We start from the raw sequence: 25,247 nt of genomic DNA, 5'->3' as shown, positions 1-25,247 counted from the left end.
GCCTCAGGCTAGTGCTTTGCTGGACCAGCACGATAACTATGCAGGGGAATCCCCTCATGCCTGCAAGAGAAAGGACAGTGTCTTAGTCTGGCCATTTGTTTGAAGGGAAACATCTTTTCTAAGCAATATTCGGAGTATTTTCTGTTCTTATCAATAATGGAGAAAGTAGAACTCAGCTCAGCTTGGTTTATGGTAAGCAATAAGGTCGGAGCAAAAATGTTTCTTAGTCAAAATCAGACCTTTTCTGAAAGGTGAATGAATTAATCAGGATTTGTCTATTCTACTCCTAACTATAACTACTTCTAATACCTTTCTTCTACCGAGTGGCAGAATTCTGGAAGGATTGGGCTAATGAAACAGGAGGCCTGGGTTGTTAGCCCTTTCCTTCTCATGAACATCTGACCATTATTTACTCTTTCTAGATCCTACTCTCATGGGAAATGAATTGACATGTATAAATTTAGGTAGGTGTATGATGTGTAGCATTCTGTTGCTAGCAGCTTTAAGCATTTATGTCTCTCATTGGTCTCTCGTTCACAGTTGTTTGCTTGTGGTCAAGTTTTACCTCCATTAATAAAATTTGTGTGCACACCTTCATAACTCCCAAGGGGGAATAGCATGTGGATTCAGCTGGGAAGTTTTCTTAGGCTTCTGAACACTTGCTGTGTGGTCCCTTGATGCAATTTTATAAGCGGACCTCCTGATTTATTTGCCCTGGTACTACTTCTTCAAGGCTCTCCAGACTCACTTTCTCTAATCTCTCTCATTCTAGATTCTTGGCTCTCTTTAAACTATAACAGCTCCATTTCACAGCATCTCAGTAGATGCTCAGTAGATGCTCACTCCACAGTTCCCACTAGGAAACTACATACATATTATGAAGTTTGACTCATCAGAACAATAAGAGATTAATAAACAATTATAATAAATCACAACAGTTATACTTTAGTGGATCTTGTTGGAGCTACTTAGACTGTCTAGTGTGAAAATCATGGATAAAGGGATGATTCCTTTATGTCCAGGGCAGAACTGTTTGATGGTGTGATTTCATCACTTCACTAAGAATGGTAATCAGATTAAAATGAATTGTTTAGTTATTAAATTTGCCGTTTAATGATTTTTTTTGAGCATAGGTAAATGAAACCATGGAAAATGGCACCTACTGAAGGAGAACTAACTTAGTTTTGGCATGCCTAAACATACTGGTTTTTATTTTATGTGTATGGGTGTTTTGCCTGTGTACCATATGCATGTAGTTAGTGCCTGCAGAGTACAGAAGAAAGCGTCAGATACCCTGGAATTGGAGTTACAGTTGTTAGCTTTGGCATGCTTTAAAATGAGCATATCTTCTTTTTCTAAAGAAAAACATTGGACTGAACCAGAGGTACCTTAAGTAGGGTTTTCCTAGTCTCTTTATGTTCTTTTTGAAAATGCCATTTTCTGCATGTACAGAGTAAGTAGCACTTTTCTCCCGCTTGTGCAAGGAATGGGCAGACATTTGTTCATGTAAGCTTTATGTAGTCCTCTATACATTTATTTCTCCCCTTCTTCCTGAAGTCTTGTTTCTTGAATTCAGATTAATGTTTAAACATGCGATTCATTCTTTCCTGGGATTTCTGAGGGAGACTGAGTTTACATCGCCAAAGCTCCTGGGATGATTATTATTAAGAGGTTCTTCTGGGGACCTACGTTAATGTGGCATTGTCTGTTTCCTAACAACACACAAGTTGTCACTGCAAACACATATAGACGGAGGCATGCCTGGAATGCTGCTGTCTGCATCCACGAAGCAGAGAATATGGTAGCAGGGTAGGAGGTTTGAGTGAGGTTCATTCACCTCATTTAAACATGATGCTGTCTGTTACTTCATGTGCTTATTCTAATATGTCGGGAACAGAAAACGGATGATGTGGGTCCAGATGCCAGCAGTTGAAAGGTAGCACACTTCTTCCCTTTTGGTCATGATTGATTAAACAAGATACTTAGACTGACAGTGAAGGGAGAGGAAGTTTTGTGAAAGCTAGGATGACAAATTTTTTTTGGAGTGTGAAAGGCGGTTTTATTAAGACAATTGGAGATTTCTTTATTGACAAAAAAATCCTCAAAATACAGGAATTCACATATATTAGTTTTGTGAACATTAGTGAAAGTGAAAGTGAGTTTTGGGTCTTGGTCATTATGAGTAATTCAGTATGAACATAGGTTTTTTTTTTTTTTTTTAACAATAGAGCTGTTTGTGTGGACATGGGTTTGCATTATTTCTTCTATTGGGCTTGGTTCTGGGCTTGCTGCTGCTTGTTGTGTCTGACTATTGGAATTAAGTAAATGGGAGACACTGTTTCAACCACTTATTGATCTTTGGCATGTGGTTCATTGTTTTTTAGTATTTCATACATTTTTCAGGTGCTTCTCTAGCAAAGCATTACTCTACTTGTGGCTTATTTCTCTCTTCCTCCAACCTCTGGTTGCCCCAGCTCTGTCTCAAAGAATACTTGTTTTCTCATTGTAGAGGCGTTTCATATCAGATGGGATCATTTTAGATCTACATGACCCTTGGTGTGCCACTTAGGAATGAAGATACAGCCAATGCTAACTGCCCTGATGCAAAATTCTATAGTAAGAATCCTTTATGGAGGAATGGTTTTCTATATTCCTGTACCATAGTTTAGTTATCTGGGTATCACTTGATGGGCATTTGGGCTATTTATTGATTTGCTAACTTCTTACAGTATTTTACTGTGTAGTCCAGGCTGGCTTCAGATCCAGTATCCTCTTGCTGTTGCTAATAACGTTGCCAAGCCTTTTCTATCCTTTCTTTTCCCCGTGTTTCTGCATATTTTGTGTGAACATGTAAGAATAAAATTGAGTAATTGCATGTCTTTCTGCTTGAGGTACCCACATTCTCCCACAGTAACTTTCGTGTTGCCATTGTGTAGAATGATGCATTTCTCTACACCTTCAGTTTAATCATCATCATCATCATCATCATCATCATCATCATCACATTTTCCTTTCCTCTCATAGTCATAGCTAAAGATTGGTTTTGGGAGAAATTTATTATATTTATCAATGTGCACATTTTTCTGATGAAAATACAGGAGCAAAAAGAGATAAGGGATAAATCACCTTATTTTATGGTCTTATATATGTAAAATTCTGACTTGTACCTGGGTATAGTGGCTTCTCAGCAGAAGCAGGGGGGCATCTGGTCTTTATAGTGAGTTCTAGGACAGCCAGGGCTGTGCAGAGAGACCTTGTCTTACCTGTACATTTTTTCATCAAGGAATCCTTGCATGAACATCTGTTGAGCTGTCCAAAACAAAGTTCAGTAAGTGCAACTCCAGGCATTTATAGCATGGGATTTTGCAGTTAATTTAGCCATGTAGCCCCTGATACAGTAAGAAGAGCAGGTTAGGGGTATGTACGTCATAGCACCTGGGCCACACGACAGGAGCCATGGAGCAGGAGGACCACGAGTTGAAGGCTGGCCTGAAATATATAGAGTGAGACTTTCTTTCCAACATCCTTCTTTACCCCTAAAAAGCAAACAAAACTGCTGAGGAGTATCTAAGAAGGGAGATGTGTAGATTTTTTAAAGTGCTTTTCTTTCAATACCAGCTTTAAATCACAGATTTAATGTGAATTTGATTATTACTGCTACTTTAAAGAAACATTTTAGGAGCCCTGGGCGGTGGTGGCACACGCCTTTAATCGTGGAACTTGGGAGGCAGAGGCAGGCAGATCTGAGTTTAAGGACAGCCTGGTCTACCAGGATAGGTCCCAAAAACTACACAGAGCAATCTTGTCTTCAAAAACAAAAACAAACAAGTAAATATGGAGGCTTTTAAACTTTTTAAACTTAATTTTTTCTTGGGGTGGGGTTGGGAATTCTCTTATTAGAATAAGTAATTTTATTTTGCTTTTTAAACTAGAGATTTGAAAACATTTTAAAAAAAGGTTTCATAGGCCTGTGAAACTGCTCAGTGGGTAGAGATACTAAGCCTGATTACCTGAGTTTGTTGGTGTAGTAGGAGGGGGCCACAGCAAGTGTGTTACAAACAAATAAGCTAATTAAAAAAGAAAAACAGATATAGACAAATAACACCTGGAGTATTAAGAAATTCTCAGTTATTTAAAGTGTGGATTGCTTGATATGGGTTGTGCTATTTTGTTTGGTAAAGCTGAAAATGATTTGCCATTGGATTTCAGTGTTTTCTCTTTAATAATGCATATCGTGTTCTTGCTGTCTGCTGCCAATTCACAAACACCCCCTATCCTGTTTCCAGAGGTTCTGTCCTGCATCCTTTCTTGTTGGTATGCGTGCGTGCCTGCGTGCGTGCGTGTGTGTGTGTGTGCACGCGCGTGTGTGTGATGTTAAATTTCACAGGTGTGTTTTCTTGTATTCTGCAGTGTCACTCAAAAAGTTTGCTCCTTAGTAATTACTGGAGAACATTTTACTCTTGGAATATTTGTTGTGTTTCTTTGTGGGGAAGGAAGTCTGTTAAAATTGGAAAATGGTTTCTTTGAGGTCAGGACTTTGTTCAGACTCTATCAGGCATTTAAAATTCTCTTACAGCAGTTTCATCATCATCAGTTAATGTAAATGCACAGAAAAGCATTTCTTCTTACCAGTCGACTTGAATTTCATTACTATTTTTGCTGATGGAGTATTCTGTGAAATCATTTTTTAAGGGTTGGTGCTAGCTAAGGCTCAACAGTTAAACACATTGGCGACAAGAGTTTGATCTCTGGGGCACTCACAGTACAAGATCCAACACACCTATAAGCTGTCCTCTGATCTCTGTGTGAACATATACATAATGAATGAAGCAAGCAAGAAAGAAAATAATTAAATAATTATCAGCCTTTTTACACTTCCTTAATCTGATAGCATCAGTGAACAGTCAGTCCTATGTACCCCAACTGCTATTCTGGCAATCATTTATTATTCTGTAATGTTGAGAGAACAGAACTTGCTTGTCTCTGACTTATAGACTTACAAGGTGAAGGATGTATGTTTCATTCAGTTGGAGCTGTGGAGTGTAATATGGTTCAGTTCCTGGAAGGTGGCAAGTGCTGGCATTATATTTCCAAGAATAAAAAAGCCTTCTTGTCCCTGGCAGTGCCGTTTGTGCAAATTAACACCCCCCCACCCGCCCCACCCCCTGTTAAGAGAATATTGATTTCTCATTTTCAGGCAATTACTTTCAAGGAAATTGCTCTGATCATCTATGGTTTTAGTTATAGCAGTTTATCTGGTTTGCTAAAGTTATGCATTTTAAAAAATTTTGTGCCTTGGTTGTGGTCCACAGAGCAGCATTCCATGTCTGAAATTTGGGAAAGGAAGTGTTAATGGGAGCAGAGTGGAGGAGGCCGATATTTCAGACTGTCTATAGACTGATGTGATTTATTTTATGTAACATAGGTTATTTAATATGGGAAGGGCATGAGACAATGTAGCTGTTTTTGTAACCATTGAGGTCGTGTAACATTTAATGTCAGAGGTTGTTTGTAGACTTTAATATCAGTAAAAAAAGCATAATGATTGGTATAATTGTCTAGATGAACAGCCCCCTAGTAATGTGTTTATGCACTGATGCTTGTTTCTTGTTGAAGGTTTGCTGCTGAGCCCACAAGCCAGCCAGATACTGATTAAGCTTATAAAAGGACTCTCCTAGATCCTGCTGGAAGGAGTGCATTAACTCTCTGCCATAGTTCACAAGCCTGGTTTTAACTGGCTCTGCTTGAAGTAGGGGAGAAGTGAATCCAGATCATATGACATTTGAGTGGCCTCAACCTTTGAAGTTTTAGTGATTTAAAAGCATATCAAAGTATTGTATCTATACAAGGCACTGTAAACTTGTACAAGTGGCCCTGGCATGCTGTAGTTTGCCTTATGATATGTGAAAGCAACACATACCAGTAGAAGTCATACTTTGTAGAAGCCATAGATCTCTTTGTCAGAATTATGGTTTGTTTATTAAAAAACAAAACAACACAAGAAACATTTGGGACTATGCAGTGTGCTAAGGTGACAGGATGGTTGTATGTCTTCAGTACATTTTTCTACTTCACAGTGTCTTCAACTTAAAATAGGTTTAACAGGGGCATAATCCTGTGGTTGGTTTAGGAGCATGTATCTGCACATCATTTTCAGAATGCTATATTTCTTCCATGCATGATGGAAAGGCCAGATGAAGTAGGCAGGGTTTGAGCATGGTTATGTGGATGGGCATGCAGTATAATGTAATAAAATACATTATCAAATAGCATACAGGGTCAATTGAAACCTTAGCCAGTGTCATGCATAGAGCTGTCCAATAGATGGAACTTTATATAGCTGAGTTGTCATTTATTTGGTGTGAGGCTTGAAATGTGGCCAGTATGACTTGGGGTTCATTAATGGCTACTATACTAGGTAGTGCAATTTAAGAAATGATATTTGAGAGATTTGGAGTCTATTACTTAACAGAGGTCACCATGCCTCTTCCTTCTAACTGCTAATGTTATAGACAAACACCACCACACCCTTCTAGATCTCTTGTGAAGACAGAAATAAAATTGATTTCATCTTCAACCCTCTTCATTCCCTCTATGGATCAACTGAAGTTCAGATTTCTCCTGAATTCTTGGAAATAATTCTGCTGTAGATCTGGTGTACCCTGCCATACTACTGCCTTCATGACAACAATGTCTGACATGCTCAGATGCAAAAGAGCTAGCTGCCTTGGCAGCCACCCAGCAGATTTTTTTTTTAATATAAAAACTCAGTTGGTGGCCTGAGATTCAGGCTGTCAGAGTTGTGTTATGTAATAAATTGTTTTTCAGCAAAAGTTCATAATCCAATTTCAACTGTAGCTTTAAAAAGGCGGTAATCAAAGATAAGTCCACATTTATTTAATAGGAGTTTGAAAGAAAGAAAACTCCGTGCATTAGTGTTTTCAGGCCAGTTTCTTTCCTTAACTCAGGAAATATGTCTGAAGATACTTCAGATGTGTTTTCATTTTAGAATCAAGTTCAGAATGTACCTCACCTCTGTTAGGATGTTTTGTTGCATTTCTGGTTGGGAATTTTTGGACCAGCTTTTCTTTATTTTAGAATTAGCATTGAGTTGATCTTAGAGGACTCTGAGGAAGGAGTTGATCCTACCCAAGTTGAAAATGTATCCCTTTCAGCCTTGCCCTTTGGCAGTGCCTCTCTTGCCCACTTTTTATTTAGTGCCACGTAAATCTGTCACCACCACCCCCTGTTTATTTTTTATTCATTCTTTTATTTTTCAAACTGTGGTTGGAACAGTTTGGCATTGTCTAGTGTAGAATGATTTAGCTGCAGGTGTCTGAGATACTAATTTAAAGTCATCAGTGAAGGGGAGAGTAGGAAATGGTCATCAAGCCTTTCTAGTTTTTTGTCTTCTCATTCAGTTTTGTCGTACCATCACCTTCAGTGCAAGTCTTAAATTTAAGATTTACTTACTTGTTATGTATACAGTGTTCTGCTTGCATGTATGCCTGTAAGCCAGAAGACGGCACCAGACCTCATTACAGATGGCTGTGAGCCACCATGTGGTTGCTGGGAATTGAACTCAGGACCTGTGGAAGAAGAGCAGTCAGTGCTCTTAACTGCTGAGCCAGTGCAAGTCTTATTAGGCTCATGGACAGCTGAGCAGAGAAGTCACAATCACAAATGTAGGTAATGTTAAATAAGGTCTGCCTGGCTGTCATTGAGCACTCACTGATAGACCTTGCTATCAATTCAGACAGTACCACTTTTCATCGACTTTCCTCAAGTTTGCAAGGAGGTTATTTGTACCTGCTCTGCAAGCTGAAGTCATGGGTGGTCCCTTTTGTTGAGTTGGCTGTTATTTGAAAGCAGCAGCTGGAACAGCCACTGAACCGCTATCCGGGGTTTTTGTCTTGTTTAAATTGAGATGTTCCTATATGTCTGTCTTAGAAAGAAAAGTGATTTTTACCATGGTTAGAGAAAAGTTTGGTTTGTATTCCTGTATACCCACGTTTTCTGTTAAAATTTTGTTCTTTGCTTGGGAGTGTTTACAAGATGTTTTTTGTCAGTGTGAGGAGATTGGCACAAAAAAATTATGTAGGAGATTGTGCAAGAAATAAATGTGATAACTTGCTGGATATGATCCTTTGTTGTCTTGTGATACAATAAGCTTAAACTCTTTGCTGCACCTTCTTCCAGTAACTGCAGACATCATGAGATCTTCCAGTGCTGCTGTGCTGCAGGATCATGCTTTTATTAGTCCCCCACTGGCATAGAATTCAGAGTCTATGGGATATATTTCATCCCAAGATGTCAAATTTTAAAGGCAACTCATGGCATGTTGCATAACCAAAATGAAGGTGAGAGAGAGAGAGTGATTAACAGGATTTTTGATATTTTGTGCCTCTTTCCATTTGTGCTTTGTGATCACTGAGAAGTCAAAGGGAGGACTTCTTAGTTAAGTTAATAAGGACTTTGTAGTTTCAGCAACCATAGTAGCAACCGTAGATGAGCATTGGAAGCCTTCATCTTAGATATACTGCTCACTAGTTTCTTAGCTTGTATTATAGAAATGCCCAGTATGAAGTTGACATGGCTTTGGGCACCATTGTACACAGAAGTCTGTTGAGGATTTTGTTTAGGGTGCAGATGCTGAGACCTACACAGGATCTGCATTTGTTCACAGCACTGTCTAGTTAGGTCCATGTGGTTGGAGTTGCAAGGAGGTAGAAGTATATTTTTGTTTCTTCCTTATATGATGTGCACTTTGGAGAATTGTTTACTCTGTCTGTTCAAAGGCACATAATATGTGCTTATTAATTCTTGCTCTCTTCATGTGCACGTGTCCATTTGTCATTCCATTTTTCTCAGCACGTGTGTGGAGGTCAGAGGACAGTCTTCCCTCCTTTCACCCTTTTATAGGTTCTGCCAAGTGCCATCTAGCCTCTGAGCCACCTCCATGGCTCCATGACTCTACTAACTTCCTGGGATTCTTGTTAGAGAACATGGAGCAGCTGCGAATTTTATATTCCATTTTGTGTGTGTGTGTGTGTGTGTGTGTGTGTGTGTGTGTAGAAAGTATTATGACCATATGACAGATTTACTTCCTTCCTGATCACTTGTCCCCCACCTCTTTAAAAATAATATTTTAAGATTGTTCCATAGTAGCTAAAGAAAAGAGAACCCCTTCATTTACCCATTTGCACTGTATACTAGAAGTGGACATATTGCTTGGGTTTGTGGGGTTTCTTTTCAATACTATACTTTCTATCTGGAAAGGCGGGAGAGCCATGTTACCCATCATGGACAAGACAGCATTGTGAACACCGAGACAGAAATACTGGATCTAAAAACTGATTTGGGAATGTTTTCAGGTTCATTTGATAAATGGTTTGGGGCTAGAGTGTAACGAAGAGCAGAAACATGTATAGATATGATGGTAAGCTGAAGGTAGCGGCGGATTAAATAATCAACATGGCCATAATTTCAGGCACTTCACACTAGATATTGTCTAAGATTGAGCAGCTGGGCAATGGAAAAATAGGGTGAGCAAAGTGAGTAGACAAAATAAGGAGGAATCCCTTTATTAGTACTTTTATATTCTCAGGTTTATGTCCTGATTCTAAAGATCATTCTATGGCACTTCAGAATGAGGGGATGGCCACAGCAGAATGTGTGGCTGGCTGTGGGTACTACAGGCTTGCTTACCTTTGCTCTGTGTACCTTACATTGCTAGGGAGCAGCAGGTCACCACAACTCTGCAACTGTGAAGGGATATTTGGAATATTCTGTATCCTCACCTAACCAGCACAGTCAGTTTATTACCGTGGCTAGTCTTGACCAGCTATGTAGATTATAAAACAGGCCTGCATGTATGTAGATTTTATTTGAAACTGTATAATTTGTCATTTGTAGGTTGCGTCTCCTGTTTATTTATTGGTGTAATGAAGTTGCTGGTGTCAGTAACTCAACCTTGAATGTGGCTTCCTTTGTATGCATTTCCATCTCACATGGTTTATATTTTAAAAACACCTCAGTTGGGTGAGGTATTAATTTTCTCATCTAGAGCCTGAGTCAGGATGAGGGAGGGCTCCAGTCTTCACAGAATGCAGAAAATCTTCCTGGGAGTTTCATACTTAGAGCTATTTTGGGACTTTGTGATTTATAAACTGTTGATGGAGGAAATAATAGTCATAGTTTGTTCTGGAGATACGAAGAAAAGAATGAGAATGTGATGGTAGGGAATATAATTTGGCCTGACAGCTTTAATAAATAGGTCCTGGCTGCTTAAAAGGTGGATTTTTAGCCTAATACGCTCATCTCCTGCCTATAGTTAGCACTATCATTTGGTTGCAGGTAATCTGCTAGGGGAGCTTGCATTTGCAAACTCGGGAGAGTTGCTGTAAAAAAACATTCATCCACATTTTGCTCTACATATATTGTGTATCCACATCATCTGCCACATGATTTTATTTGAATTCCACAAATGGGGTCTAGTTTTAAAAAGCATTTATGTTTCTGGTTCTGGTTATGATTTTGAAGGTCCCTGGTGACCTGCAACCCATTGGAGTTCAGCAGTTGCTCATGTTCAGAGTTGGGTTGACTTCTTAGCTTTCCTGTCAAACCCCAGATCCCATCCTGGTGAGTGTCTAGGCATTCTTGTAAGGACCGCCCAGAGCTCAGGATGTGCTGCTTTCCTGTAAAAGGGCTGCCCCACAACAGAAATGCCGTTTTTGCAGGTCTACAGGGGTGAGGGAGAAACTGTATCTTGCTTCCTTCCTTGGGCTTTTCCTTTACTGGAGGATATTGATTCTCAACATAAGGGTCAGGACCCCTTTGAAGGGGCATCAAGCAACCCTTCTACTCGTGTTGCCTAAGACTATTGGAAATACAGATTTACATTCTGATTCACAACATTATCAAAATTATGGTTATGAAGTAGCAACATTTTTATGACTGGAGGTCACCACAATATAAGGAACTGTATTAAAGGGTCACAGCATTAGGAAGGTTGAGAACCGCTGCTACAGGAAATGTTGAAGCTTCACAAGAAAGAGTGCAGCTTAGAATATTTGTGTGGTTGGATTTCTTTCTAAGAAGTAGTTTGCAGAGTATAGAAATTTAAGAACTGGACAAGACTTTTCTTTCAGGCCAGTGGAGATTTTACATGGTTTGTTTTGTGATGGTAATAAAAAATCCAAGTCCTTCCTACAACCCCTATGCCCTGGATGACAGTTCTGAGCTATTGTGCTTCTGCTCCAGCAGAAAGAAGGATGGAAGAAGCAAACACTACTGTTTTTATCCTGCCTGCTTTTACCTAGACATCAGTATTTTCTCTTTTCATAGAGGAATCATCCAAAGTGCCTGAGAAGTTCCAGGTGAACGGATATATAAAAATGTTTAAATCTTTTTTGTTTTTTTGGACAAGGTTTCTCTGTGTAGTTGTGCGCCTTTCCTGGAACTCTCTCTCTAGCCCAGGCTGGCCTCAAACTCAGAGATCAACCTGGGTCTGCCTCCCGAGCGCTGGGATTATAAGGCGTGCACCACCACCGCCTGGTTAAAATGTTTAAATCTTATAGTAGGTGTGTGATTGTTAGGTTAGCAAAGTGCAGAGGTCAATAGAAAAGAACCTCTGAATGTTCTTAGCTAGCAGAATTTTTGCTGAAAACTGAACTGAAAACTTCTAGTTTCCTTATGATACCACTTATTCCATATACTATTTCTATGATTAAACCTAGGGCTGTGCCCTAACACCCCACAGTAGTATTCTCCTCTCAGGTCCTCTTATTTATTACTTTTAAATGTACAGTATCCAATCCACTTACAAAAGTAATGTAATATAATACACACACATGTAATATAGTTTACATGCAGTCTAACTCACTGCACATCTGGTTTTGGAGATGACAACTGTTTTCTGATTTTTGCTAGGAGTATGCAACTTCAGTATTAATAGTGAATTATGTGGGTGTTGGGTGCATTTGCATTCCTTCATTGGAAGATTAGCTTGATTTGTGAAGAAGGAATGTATTGCCACTTTATATACTCCAGTAGTGGATCATGTAATACTTCTTTTTTTTTTTTTTTCTTTCCCGAGACGGGTTTTTCTATGTAGCTTCGTGCCTTTCCTGGAACTCATGCTGTAGCCCAGGCTGGCCTCAAACTCACTAAGATCTACCTGCCTCTGCCTCCCAGAGTGCTGGGATTAAAGGCGTGCGCCACCACCGCCTGGCCCATAATACTTGTTTTGTTAGGAACATCAAACCTGTCTCCTCTCCAAATAAACACACTCATCAAATAAATACTCTTAACTGTGTATCTCTGACAGCTTAGGTCCTTGCTATGGTAGGCCCAGGTGACTTCACACTCATGAAGATACACCTAACTCTATTTCCCAAGTATTATTAAAGGTATGCCCACCCTACCGAGTTTGGATACTACCTTTACAGTGAAATTTGTGTGCCTCATTTTCAGTAACTCCTCTTTTCATTTCCACAGGATGACAGCGATGGGATCCCGTGGTCAGAGGAGAGAGTGGTACGGAAAGTCCTCTATTTGTCTCTGAAGGAATTCAAGAATGCACAGAAACGGCAGCATGGGGAAGGCATTGCTGGGAGCCTGAAATCAGTGAATGGTGAGTTCACAACAGAAACTGAATATGATCTTTCTGTGTTTGCTGCATTGTTCTGAATTTGGGTGGGTGCTTTATAGCTTGAGCTTGCCAGATATGCAAGAATGTATGAATATGTATTGTGGGCCTTGTATTGAGTATCGATTGATTTTCATGTTCCTTTGTGCACTGCAAAGTGGAATTGGGAAGGTGCCTTAGTCTGTTTTGGAAGTCATGAACTGAATGTGTGCATTAATCTTCCCCCACCCCTCCTTTCCATGGTTTTCTACACAGTATGTGCACAGACCCCTTTAATGAATGATCTTGTTGAAATGTGGAGCCCTATGTATAAGAAACAACCTAAACCCTACTACTCCTTGGGCTGTGCCACCAGTCTGGTGAGCACCCCTGCTGTCATCCTTGACCAGGCCTGGCTGGTTGCTACAAGACATAGGTGTACAATGATTAGAAACCCTAACCTCAAAAGAATCTCTTCTTGTATTTCTGGAACAGATCTGATAAACCAGAGAGAACTGGCTCCCACTTTTATTGCTTTCTCTGTCTCTGTCATTCAGTAGGATTTTTTAACAAATAATGCTAGAACTATCAAAACCATTTCATTGTCTGTTTCTAGTTGTGGTATGTTTATTCCATAGTCCATTTTACATATATTAAAGATTTAAAGACCATATTTCTTAAAGATTATGGAATTTTTTATGTTCCACTTTGTATGAGACCAAGAGCAAAGAAAGAGCCACTGGAAGAGACCCTGTTCTTGTCTTAAAGGTTTGACTTTGGACACAGGGGAATCAGCACATACAGTGTACCAGGTGTCAAGTGATAGTTCACTTATGGCTTCCAATTTTCTTGTCCTTTCTCCCCTTCCCCACAACCTCCCCCTCCCCCGTGTGTATATGATGATTATATTTGTGTAAACATGGAAGTTAGAGGAGAATCTTGGATGTTGCTCCTTACCTTCCACCATGTTTGAGATGAGTCTTGTTTGCCTTATTTATAAACTAAGTACTCGATGGTTTCTTGTTTGAACTTGTACTTATAGAGTGGATCTGTTTGTTGACTTGTTTTTAGAGCGCCATGGCAGGGTTTTTCAAGACCAGCTCTGTGAACTCCATTGTGCACCCAACTTGTTACCCAACTTTTGTATAGTGTTCTAACCCCTGTTGGGGTAACTTGAAGGAAGACACAAACCCTGCCTGGTGGGTTGTCTCACGTAGGAGTTTTCTTACACCAAAATAACTATACCATTTTATTTTTTTTATTTTATGTGTATGAATGTTTTGCCTGTATGTATTATGCACCATGTGCATGCCTAGTACCTGAGGAGGCCGGAGAGGGTGTCATTTCCCCTGGAACTGGAGCTAGAGAAGATTGGTGTCATGTGGATTCTTCTGGGAATTGAATTCTGCTCCTCCAGAAGAGCAACAAGCAGTCTTTACCCCTGAGCCTTGTCTTCAGCCATGACTCTGCCTGTTTGGTTTTATATAGTGTCCTCCTGATTACCTCTGCTCACCTGAGCCAACATGTATTTGGAGAATTATGTAAGCTGTAAAAACCAGTTTCCATTCCTTGCTTGCAATACGGTAAAGCTCTCTGAATATTTGACATGGTGCTTTATTATTTTAATGTAACATAGTAGTATTTTGCTTGTTGAATTTATGAGTGTTCAGGCATTAAGTGTTGAGATATAATAGCGTTGATTCCAGAGCAAGAGTAGAGGAGTAGCAGCTGCAGATAGAGGTTGCTTTACTTTAGTAAATAGGAATGTTATCTTATCCAGGAGTAGCAGGCAGTGCCAAAGCACTATTAATTTATTCATTGATTGTCAGAAATTCAGTAACTAACTGGGAAATATTTTTCCTAACTGGGAAATACTAGGTGTTATAAAAAGAAGTTAGAATTTTTTCCAGGATTTAATAATGGTATTATTTTGATAAATGAACACAAACTTTTTCATCACCCATTACTGCTAACTATCTGGCTAAATTTAGCTTTGACTTTGTGATAGTAAAAGTTAAGTTTTTGTCAGGGCACTTTGCTTTTATCGTTACATTGACAGAAGACTTGTGATCCTCCCTCTGCCTAACAAATGCTGGGATTACAGATCGGTGCCAGCCACCATGGAGGGTCTGTCTGTCTGTCTGTCTGTCCATCCATTCAGTCTATTCTGTTTGCCTGTCTGAATTTCCATTAGTGTGTTGGGTTGCTTTTGGGGTTTTTTTTTTACACTTTTCTGGGGGCCTGCCACCCAGCTCCCAAATAACTTCACATACAGAATCTTATTACTGTGATGCCTGGCCTCAGCAGCTTGGCTTAGTTTCTAGCCAGCTTTCCTTATCTTAACTTTTGCCTCTGGGCTTTTCCCGTTCTCTTACTCTTATTCCGTGGTTTGCTGGTTGTGTAGTTGGGTGGCTGGCCCCTGATGTGCTCTTCTTCTGGCTCCTTCTCCATCTCTCTTTCCAGATTTCTTCCTTTATCTTTTCTCTCTGCCTGCCAGCCCCACCTATTCTTTCTCCAGCTTTGCTATTGGCCAGGTGTTTTGCAAAGACACAGTGACACAGTTTCACAGAGTTAAACAAATGCAACATAAACAAAAGTAACACACCTTAAAACAGTATTCTACTACAGTTGGGGCTTGTGCATATGGAAGTTAGAGGACAAATTTTGGGAGGCAGGGTCTCTCCTGTTTGTGTGGCAGCTGGGCCACATACTATAGGCTAGATATTTTGGGCAGTTTCTACCTCTCCCTCCTATCTTGCTTATAGGTTTGATGGAATTGTATATGCCTGCCACCTCCTGTGGATTCTGGGGATCAAACTCTGATCCCAGGCCTGTGCAGCTAGTATTCTTGCTAGCCTTCTCCATGACCTAATCAGCTTGAAGATACTGTTAACAGTTTTTGCTGTGAATACGCCACTGTCTCCTTCTTGTTAATGTTATTCAGGCAGTTTTCCAAGACCAAATCAGGTTTCGTCAGGGCTTTTGAGTTCTTTTGTTGTTGTTGTTGTTGTTATATTTGTTCATTTTGTCTTTTTTTATTTAACAATTAAAACAGTTTTTAACCAGACACATTGGTACACAGGAAGGCAGAGGCACTTGGTTTTGTTTTTTTGTTTTGTTTTGTTTTTTGTTTTTTGTTTTTTTGTGATTTCTGAGGGCAACTGGATCTACATAAAGAGGAACCTGTCTCAGCAGCAACCACCCCAACCCTTAAAAAAAAATCAAAACAAAACAAAAACTCCAGTTTCCTCAGAAGAATCTTGAAGGTAGCTACTATGCTATGCAAAGTTTGGCAGTTTTATAGGGAAGAGCCAGAAAACAGGATTTCCACAATGGGAGTAACTCTTTTTGTGAGGGTGCTGTGCTTTTCTCCACTTAACAAGAATACTATGCTATAGGGTTCAGTCAACATCTCCCCACCCCCCAAGAAAATCAGCCACACAGGATGATATAGATACATTCGTGTTTGATGTTGAGTGACTTCTCCTTTCATGTTGTATGTGTTCTCTGTAGATCCCTTAGATCTGCATGATGCTTGTTTTAGTTATTTGACAGCAGCAACTGAAGGTAGGAAGGGTTTATTTTGGTTCACAGTTCCAGGGGTTACAGTTCATTGTGATGGGGAGGCATGACAGCAAGAACACGAGGCAGCAGGTCACATTATATCCACAGTGGGGAAGTAGAAAATGTACAGGAATTGTAGCCAGCCTATGAAACCTCAGTGCCCTTCTCTAGAAAAGCTCCATCCCCTTCCTTCCATAGCCTGTCAGAACAGCACCACTAGCACCAGGTGAGGACCTATGTTCAGAAAGACTATGTGGGGGCCATAGCACATCTAAACCAGAACACTTCTGATAGTAGGCATAGCCTACCCATAGAAAGAAACACTTTGTTGTTCTATAGGTCATATGTAGTTAGGGAGTAGGTTAACGGGGATGTGGTGATGAAGCAAGGAATCTGTTGATTTAAATGGTGGTGGGCAGTGGAGAGATTGATTGCTCTGTCAGAGGACTAGAGCTTGAGATACACATGTTGGTGTATCTCACAGCTGCTTGTAACTCCAGCTCTAGGGAATCCAACACCCTCTTCTGGCTTTTGTAGGCACCTGCACACACGTGTTTATACACACATTTCATTAAATTTTTTTTTCTTAATTGTTAGCCACAAGGTGAAATGGTTCTACTTTCAGTTTTTATTTTTATGAATGTATATGGTGGTAATAAAGCTTTAAGATTGCTCATTAAAGAGCGGCCTTTACTAGGAGGTGAGGTCATGTGTCTAGAAGTAGGGCTGCATTTTATCCTTTTTTTAGTTGAAAAAATTATTTTAGTCCTTTTTTTCCATTTCTCCAGTTTCCTGATCCTTGCCACCTACCCACCCAAGTTTGTTCTCTTACTCTCCCTTTATGTTTTCAAACAAACACCCCCCATCCCCAGTTGAATCAAAACAAGAAGACCAATAAGAAAAAAGGCAGAAGACCTTTAAACTAAAAGGTGTATATGGACACATAGTCCTAAAATGGGATATTTTCATCAAACCTTTCCTCCTCAGGCTCAGGTGGCTATAGAGTAAGGGGAGGTGGAAAGATTATTTAAAAAAAAAAAAAAAAATCCACAGAATCCATTGAGGCAGTTTTTTGTTCTGAACAACTACTTCTGGGCAAAGGAGCCTACCTTGGAGTTGGTATAATCAGTGGTATTCTCTTGGAGGAAACTGACTTTCCCCGCTTTGTTACATATCAATTGTGGTTAGTTTCTTAGTTGATACCATGTCCACTTCCCCCTTATAGTGCTGGAACCTTGTCTGGCGTGAAAACTTGTGCATGTCCTATGGGTGTTAGCTCAGTCTATTTGAGTTCTTCATGTGCATCTTGTTGTGTCTGGAGGACATCTATGACCTCTGGCTCTGTGTGCATACCTTGTAGCTTGGAAGTCTTTTGCCATTACATCCTTTAAAGTTCTCGTACCTCATCTTGAAGCTGAGTAAAATTGTCTTTTGAATATACATGTGGTAGAGTTTTTTTTTTTCCTTTTTTTAAAGAGTCATGTAGGTATTTATTATTATTCACAGTAGCAGAATTGGAATTATAGTTTAAGTAACTTTGATTTCAGATGACAGTTTACAATACAGAACACATGAAGCAACACTAAATCTTTGAAATTGTTATGTTGAACATAGCATGCTTTATTCTTCTGCCATTTTTTAAACAAAGATGTTTCCAGATTATTGTTTCTTCCATAGGAATTTCTTAGAAAAATTCAATTAAAAAACCCAAAACAGTACTACTTTCACATTTACATTGGGATGTGGTTGACATAATTTTCCTCTAAAGACAAATTGATGCAACTTCTGTTATATCAGTGGCATGCTGGAATGTTGAGGTAGCACCCCTTTGCCCTCACCATTTGTGTGAAGGAGTTGGGTGGATATTTGCTGTTAATACAGAAGACTTGCATAGGAGCATGTGTGTGAATGGCTAAGCTCAGCCCTCCCATGTTCACAGGTTATGTAATAACTTAAAAGGGCACAAGATATTAGAGACCTCATTTTTATGTCATAAGATTTGTGTTCACTATCCATCTTGCTTTGGTTGCTCACAAAGTGACAAGGACTGAAAGCTTTTGCTTGGTTAAAGAAAGGAAGCACACAAGAGCTTTGAACAGTGTTGTGGATTGACTGCATGACTTAACATCATCATTGCAGGTTTTTGCTGTAGCTGTGTGGAGGGGTGAGGCAATGCTAAGATCTATCTGCTGATTGTGAGCCTTCTGTTCTTTCTGTTGTTGATAATGCCATTTTTCCTGAATGTAATGAAATGACAAAGGTTTTCTAAAGAGCTTGCAGAGGCTGGGACCTTGGCCATTCTTGAAGGCCCTTGGCCTGCTGGGGCTAAAATTAGGGACATTTAAATAATAACATGCTACACCAATAATGAGTACACATAATTACACAGTAAGAGAGGGGAGCTATTAGCTGTATTTGAATTTCATTTGCTTCCTATAAATGTCATCTCCTATCAGCAAGCCCTTTGGCCAGCAAAATAATTTTGAATAGATTTAATGGATGTTGGATCCCATTCTTTAGACTCTTGCAGTGGGCAGGAATTATAATAACTAGACTAATCTTCACATTTCACAGTTAGTGTTGGAAGACTTTCACTGTGGTTAGTGCATTCAGTCATCAGAACAAACTTTTGTGATGAGAAAACTATACCCTAAGAATGGTGTAGCAGTTTGCTTATCTAACTAGAGCCCAATAGTGCCATGATTCAAACCCAGTCTTTCTGGATTAGACTACTATTTAATTTAATTTATTTAACATTTAGATAAATAGAAACAATTTTTGAACCCTCCATAAAGATAAGATTCCAACAACAAGAATTCATAAAAGAACTCTTGTTTTCAAAGTAATTTTTTTTTGGCAAATTAAAAATTACTGAGCTGACAAACTATTAAATATCCTGATTATATTTTCAAATAAAGTTTTAGTGCTTACTCCCTACCTCTCCCAACCCTCCTGTTGTCCCTTATCTCCCTTGTCCCCATGAGCCCTCCTAGTCTCTTTTCCTGTTATCCTTATATCCCATGTGTCATTTTGTTCAGCCTTTATTGCCTGGTTTTACCCTTTCTTGGTATTCTTTCTAGTTTTTTAGACTTTACTCAGCTTTGAAGGAGATAGGTTGAAATTGTTAATTAGGAAAAGTACTTCAGGAAGGGGCTGGTATTTACTAAGGTGACTGTGTTCTGTGCTTTGGTATCTTGTAATTGAATTGATAGCAAATTCTTTACCCTCTCTGTTTAGTCATAGACACAAATGCAGTCAGTCACCTGGGGATGCGTGTATGTATGTATATGTATATGCAGCTTTCACATTAGTTTGGATTTCCATATGAAAAACAAAACACAAACAAACAAACCCCAAAACAGAAAGTTCTGGAATACTTTGTTTCCTGAGATGTATAAAACACATACCATGTAAAAGAAAATATGGATAAAACAAAAGACATGGTTGAAAAACAAATATATTTGTTACAGAGCTGCATATTTTACCGTAAAGAGATACTCCATTACTTCTTCTCTTTGCCTGTCTCTTGTAATCCAGGCTACCTTTGAGTTTATACTTGATCCTCCTGCCTCTACCTCCTAAGTGCTAGGATTACAGGCATGCTTCACTATGCCTGGATTTATGAGGAGCCAGGAATCAAATCCAAGGTTTTATGTATTTTAGGCAAGCATTCTACCAACTGAGCCACATCCCTAGCCCTGATATCTTTCTCTTCATAAAGGGATGTTTAATTTAAGATTCATGTTTTAACATGAAAAAAATATATGTGACTAAAATCAAGTGAAGCAAAAAAAGAAGGATCCTATAAGATAATTAGGTCAGAAATCAACATGGGGCCTGTGTGTCTGGCAAGACTAGGCTAGCAGGGAGTCAGCTTATGTTAAAAGCCCTTTTGTGAACAACCAGGAAAGGCTGCATTGAAGACCTTGCAGAGGATCCTTGAAAGATGAGTTAGGGTTCATAATCAAAGAATCAGAGTTGGATGAAAGTGATGATGTTAGTGACAGACAGAGGTCGGGACTAGAAAATGAGCTCTGCCAGATAGCAGTAATTGAATTCAGGCAGCTGCCATGGCAGATTTGCATGGCTGGGACACATTTCAACTGTGGATTTGGGATATGGGAAATTAATGATTGCTAGAGAAGGAGGGAAGGGTCAGTTTTTTTTTTTTTTTTTTATAGATCAATTTTTTTTGACAGAAACTTTTGAGCTTTGATGAAGAGCCTAATTGGAAGGCATGGATTTGCTGAAGACTGACTAGAACTAGAAAATCAATTTAAATGACATTGAGATGCCAAGCTTCCCAATTGTCCTGTGTTGCAAGCAGTCCGAAATGGTCTTAAAATAAAAACCCGGAACCAGATGTGGGGTAAATGGTGAAAGATCAGAGGATACAAGCCACACAGCCACTTCTTAGCTCTCATAACTCCTCAGCCTATCCTGTCTCCACGAATCCTCAGACTGAATGTTCCTGAGTCCTCAGCAGAAAGGGCCTCACACCTCATTCCTGTCTCCTCAAGTCTTATATGCCCAACCATTTCACTTCCTATCTCAACTTTCCTAGTGCTGGGATTAAAGGGGTGTGTGTGTGTGTGTGTGTGTGTGTGTGTGTGTGTGTGTGTGTGTGTGCGCGCGCGCGCGCTTCCCAAATACTGGAAGCAAAGGCATTAGGTCTCAGGTGCTGGTATTAAGGGTGTGTGCTACCACTGCCTGGCTCTCTTTCAGACTGGATTAATCTGATTAGTCTAGGGTGGCCTTGAACTCACAGAGATCCAAACAGATCTCTGCCTCTGCCTCCTGAGTGCTAGGATTAAAGTGCTACCACCGCCTGACCTCTGTGACTAGCTTTGTCCTCTGATCTTCAGGCAAGTTTTATTAGAGTACAAAAGAATATCACTACAGTCCTGGAGCAAGCATCCTATGTGGAAGGGCCTGTGGGGTTACTGTGTCTCTGTTTGTGGTCACAACTTGTCTCAGACCCATTGTCCTTCAGCACTCTCAGCTCTCCTCGTTTGTCACTTTTCTAAGGCTGGTCCTTCCTGCTGATGATGTCATCATTTTCATATAATTGCACAGGTAGTGTCATCAGGAAGGAAATTTAGATGCTTCATCCTTTTCCTGTTCTCTCTTACCTTTTAAAATCCCATATATGATAGTAGTAGGAATCAAGAGGATGGAACTCCAGTGGAGTTTGGAGTTTTAGTTAGACCTGAAGTTTCTCCTCTGAAGGATCCTTTTCTCCTTTAGTATACTATTCTACCTCCCCCTCTCCTAAGACAGCATTAGAAATGACATCTCCTCCTTCTTTATTTATCTTTCTCAGCACTATACAAAGCATGTTTCTGATTATTGACATTGTACTTCATGTGCCTTCATCTTGTCTTAACTTTATTGGAAAAATTCTTTTTGGTACATGCCTTTAATCCAGCATTGGGGAGGCAGAGGCAGGAAGGATTCTGAGTTTGGGGCCAGGCTAGTCTATAAAGTGAGTTCCAGACGAGCCAAGACCCTGTCTTACCACAAAAAGAATTCAGCCCTCTCTTGTTTCTGTCCTTAATGCTGGGGAGGGCAGATACTCTGTTATTGAAGTAAATGTTCCTGTTCCTTTTTCGATAATTTTTAAAATTAGCATATGAAGTTCTATAGCTTTTGTTACATCATCTTGGAACATAACTTTTCTTTTCTTGTTCTTTTTGTATCATGTAATGCAGGCTACTTGGCAAGTTTGATAATACTGATTTTTCAAATCCAGTTCCACACAACTGGATTGCCTGTTCATCTACCTTTGCAATGGTTGGCTTCTTCTGAACTCCAGACTTGTGTGGCCACTCGCCTGCCTCATCCACATCCTTGAATCACACACAAACACATAATGGGGTTTTTAATAGGCCCAATGAACTTCAGTTGTTCCAAAGTCAACTGACTCCACTATCTTACCTGCCCTCCCTTCACTTTTCTTACCTTTCAGTAAATAATAGTTGCAGAGGCCAAAACAACTGACTCCCCCACCCCCAATCCTGACTTTTATATCCATAGTATCTCAGTTTGCATTATTACCCCAATTCCAAGTTGCTCAGACCTCCTTCCTATGCATGTACTATAACTTGTTCTGCTTCTCCTCTTCTCCATGCTGTAAGCAGACATGGCCATTACAAACTTTAAACCAAGATATGCAGTGGTGGTGCTCGCCCTTGAATCCTAGAGCTTGGCAGAGGCAGACAGTTTCAGGCCAATCTGGTCTACACTTTGAGTTCTAGGACAGCCAGAGCTACATAGAGAGACTGTGTCTTGGAGGTGGGGTGGGGGAGGGAGACACTAAAAACCAAGTTTTAAGCCAGCCCCTGTGCTGATTCTGAGGTGTGCTTATCAGGCCCAGTATCTCTGCTCTCAGGCAGCTCTCATACCATTTGAGATATGAGGTACATTGCAGTTCACACTGCATGTAGATCATGTAGATCACTGCATGTGGTCATGTAGATGGGGGTGGTCCGATCAGGATTTGGATTCAGGAGTCCTGACTGCTGGTCTTGGCTGTGTATATATAATTAAGGAATTACCTTACTTCGAGTGATTTTTTTTTTTTTTCAGTAGAGCCTGAAGAGTTTAGTTTTGATAAATGCACATATCACCAGTGACCAGACCCCTTTTCTGTTACCCCAAGTATATCTCTCTTGGCCCTTCAGTTCTTCTGAGCTTCCATGAGTTATACTTATTCTGGGATTTGTCAACACTGCTGTCTGTCTTCGTTGGAACATATATGATTCTTCATGGGTTCCCTCATGCCTTGGGAAGATCTCGGGAGCGGCCATGATACCAAAGGTTCCTGTATGTGTCTTTTGCTGCTGTTTAGGTAGGCACTTGGCAGTGTTGGAATGCGACCCTCAGAATCGAAGGGAGCCTCTGTGTGTGTCCCCACTCATGTGGAGGCCAGAGACCATAGTCACTTCCTGTTTAAACAAACAAACAAACAAGATTCTGCCCTTGTCTGCTAATTTATTTCTATTAGGCCAGTGATACACCTCCTGGCCTTGAGGATGCAGGCGAGTATGGTAGCAATGAGGAGGGACTGCTGTGGTGAAAGTCTGTTTTATTCAGTGTGTTATGCCAATAACAAGATGCTGTAGTGGGTGGCTAGAACAACAGCAGTGTCTTAAGTTTGAAGGCCTTGAATCTAGACTCTGCACTGGCAACTGTTCTTGTTAGGTGACCTCTTCATGGTGGGAAGAAAGCCTTTTCCTGCCTCTCTTTTTGACCGGCATAGGCTTTTCCCTAAGTGTAGTCATTTTAACATTAGAGAATTACAACTTCAAAACAAGAAATAAAAACTTTCTTCCCCATTACTGGCTGGTAGGACACAAGGTTGGTGACAATTGGAATTCAATAGCAGATTATGTTAATTTTCATGCCAGCACACATTGTGTTTTCTTTTGTGCTTATGTGACCTTTTCCTGATAAGGAAACAAGGTGTTTATTCATTGCAAAGTCATTGTTCTCATTTGGATGAAATCTCTCAGTTTAAGGAGAAACAGATTCACAGGCAAAGAGAACTAGTGTAGAAGGCAGGATGGCTGAGCACCCCTCCAGGGCATACAGTGTTTGATGTGGAAACTTATGTGGTGGGAACTTGGGTTGGTGCCTGAGGTGACCCTAAAAGGAAAATTCTGTAGTTTTGAGATTATATGAGGAGAAATTTTGGGCATTTCAGGTGAGGAAATTTTGCTGTCTATGCAGTGATTGTTTAGTAGCCATTTTTACTAGCACCTCCCCTCCATTATCTCTGTTCAACCTGTGTATAAAGGGCAAAAACCCCTTGGGGTCACTAGACAGTTCTTTATTCAGACCTAGAGGTAGGTAGTTCCTGAATAGGATCTGCTTCTCAATGTTTCTTCTGGTAAAGTGATAATGTTACTATAGGAAGTGCTTTGAAGTCTGAAGATGTGTGTATTGCTAGTGCTTTCCCTACCATCAGGGTTACCACAGTCCACTCCTGTCAGGTTGCTGTGTTTGTGAACTGTGTTTGTGAACCCCATCACCCTCAAGTTTGAGCCATATTAAATGTTTCAAGTCGTATATATGGTGTATCTTTAAAGGCAGCAGAGTGATTGCTAGATATACTTTTGGGAAATCACCCTGAAACCCATAAATCCCCTAATTTACAATTCCATTTCTTAGTCTCTTCTGTTGCCAAATTTCACCTATCCTCCTGCTGTACTTTGTAAATTTTGTATCCTTTTATAGCCTCAGATTTAGCTTCATGCAAAGTTCATAAAAAAATATAGCTGTTTTATTCAAGGAAGCTGAGCGGATGAGGGGAACATGAGCTGTTTTGTAAATTGCACCATTCTATCTGTGAGAATGGTCACCTGTGTCTGAGCATCCTTGTGGGTAAATCAGCCAACTGAACCCTTCCCTTCCCCCTTTTCTACATGGTCTCCTGACATGTTTCTAGGATTGTGTCATTCCATGCTTTGGGTCTCACTGCTGATTTGACTCTTGGGAGAGATCTGAAGTTTTCTATGTAAGACCCAGTAATTTATTCTGTTGTTTCAAATGGGGACTCATACCTATTGAGTCTTTTTAAAAAGTTGCATCTTATTTGGGCTTTGTGGCATATGCCTGTTCTGAATTCCCATTACTTGGCAGGCTGGGTTTCGGGAAGGGAGGTGGTGGAACCCTTGTTTAATACATGTAAGATGATCCTGGATTCAGTTTCCTGCAATGTGGCCCTCCTGTTGCCAAAGACTCCCTCCATGGGATTGCATCTTGCTACCTTCTTTAATATTGCCCAAGTCTCTGTATCCCCAGCTTTGTCTAGAAGACAGTTTAGTGCATACAAACTCTCTAGACATGTTTAGGGCATGTGCTGCACTAGTGGGCATAATCCTATGGTATCGTGTTAGACTTTGATGAGGGGGATTTACCCATATTGCTTATGACCCTGGCTGTTACCCAGTGGGTTTACTCTATCTATATTCATGGTCTACACCATTTCTGTCCAGTGTTGGAAAAGACTGTTAGTTTGCTATTGTAAAGTTCCACAGTTTTAAAGATGAGC

General features: G+C 40.1%; 1 protein-coding gene across 4 annotated transcripts in view; it reads left to right on the top strand.

Annotated features, from left to right (window-relative positions):
• Jarid2 (jumonji and AT-rich interaction domain containing 2) overlaps window positions 1-25,247 on the top strand; it is a 187,252-nt gene that overhangs the window by 76,126 nt on the left and 85,879 nt on the right. For all 4 annotated transcript variants that reach the window (XM_052729573.1, XM_052729572.1, XM_052729574.1 and 1 more), the window contains one exon: window positions 12,499-12,634. In XM_052729573.1, the coding sequence (XP_052585533.1) occupies window positions 12,499-12,634 (136 nt within the window). The remainder of the gene's footprint in view (window positions 1-12,498; window positions 12,635-25,247) is intronic.

Source organism: Peromyscus californicus, unplaced genomic scaffold (assembly GCF_007827085.1).
Source record: "Peromyscus californicus insignis strain IS unplaced genomic scaffold, ASM782708v3 Scaffold_8__1_contigs__length_139910024, whole genome shotgun sequence".
In the NCBI taxonomy this organism is placed as follows: Eukaryota; Metazoa; Chordata; class Mammalia; order Rodentia; family Cricetidae; genus Peromyscus; species Peromyscus californicus.
The sequence above is the reverse complement of the archived record's forward strand: the minus strand, read 5'-3'. Positions and strand labels throughout refer to the sequence as shown.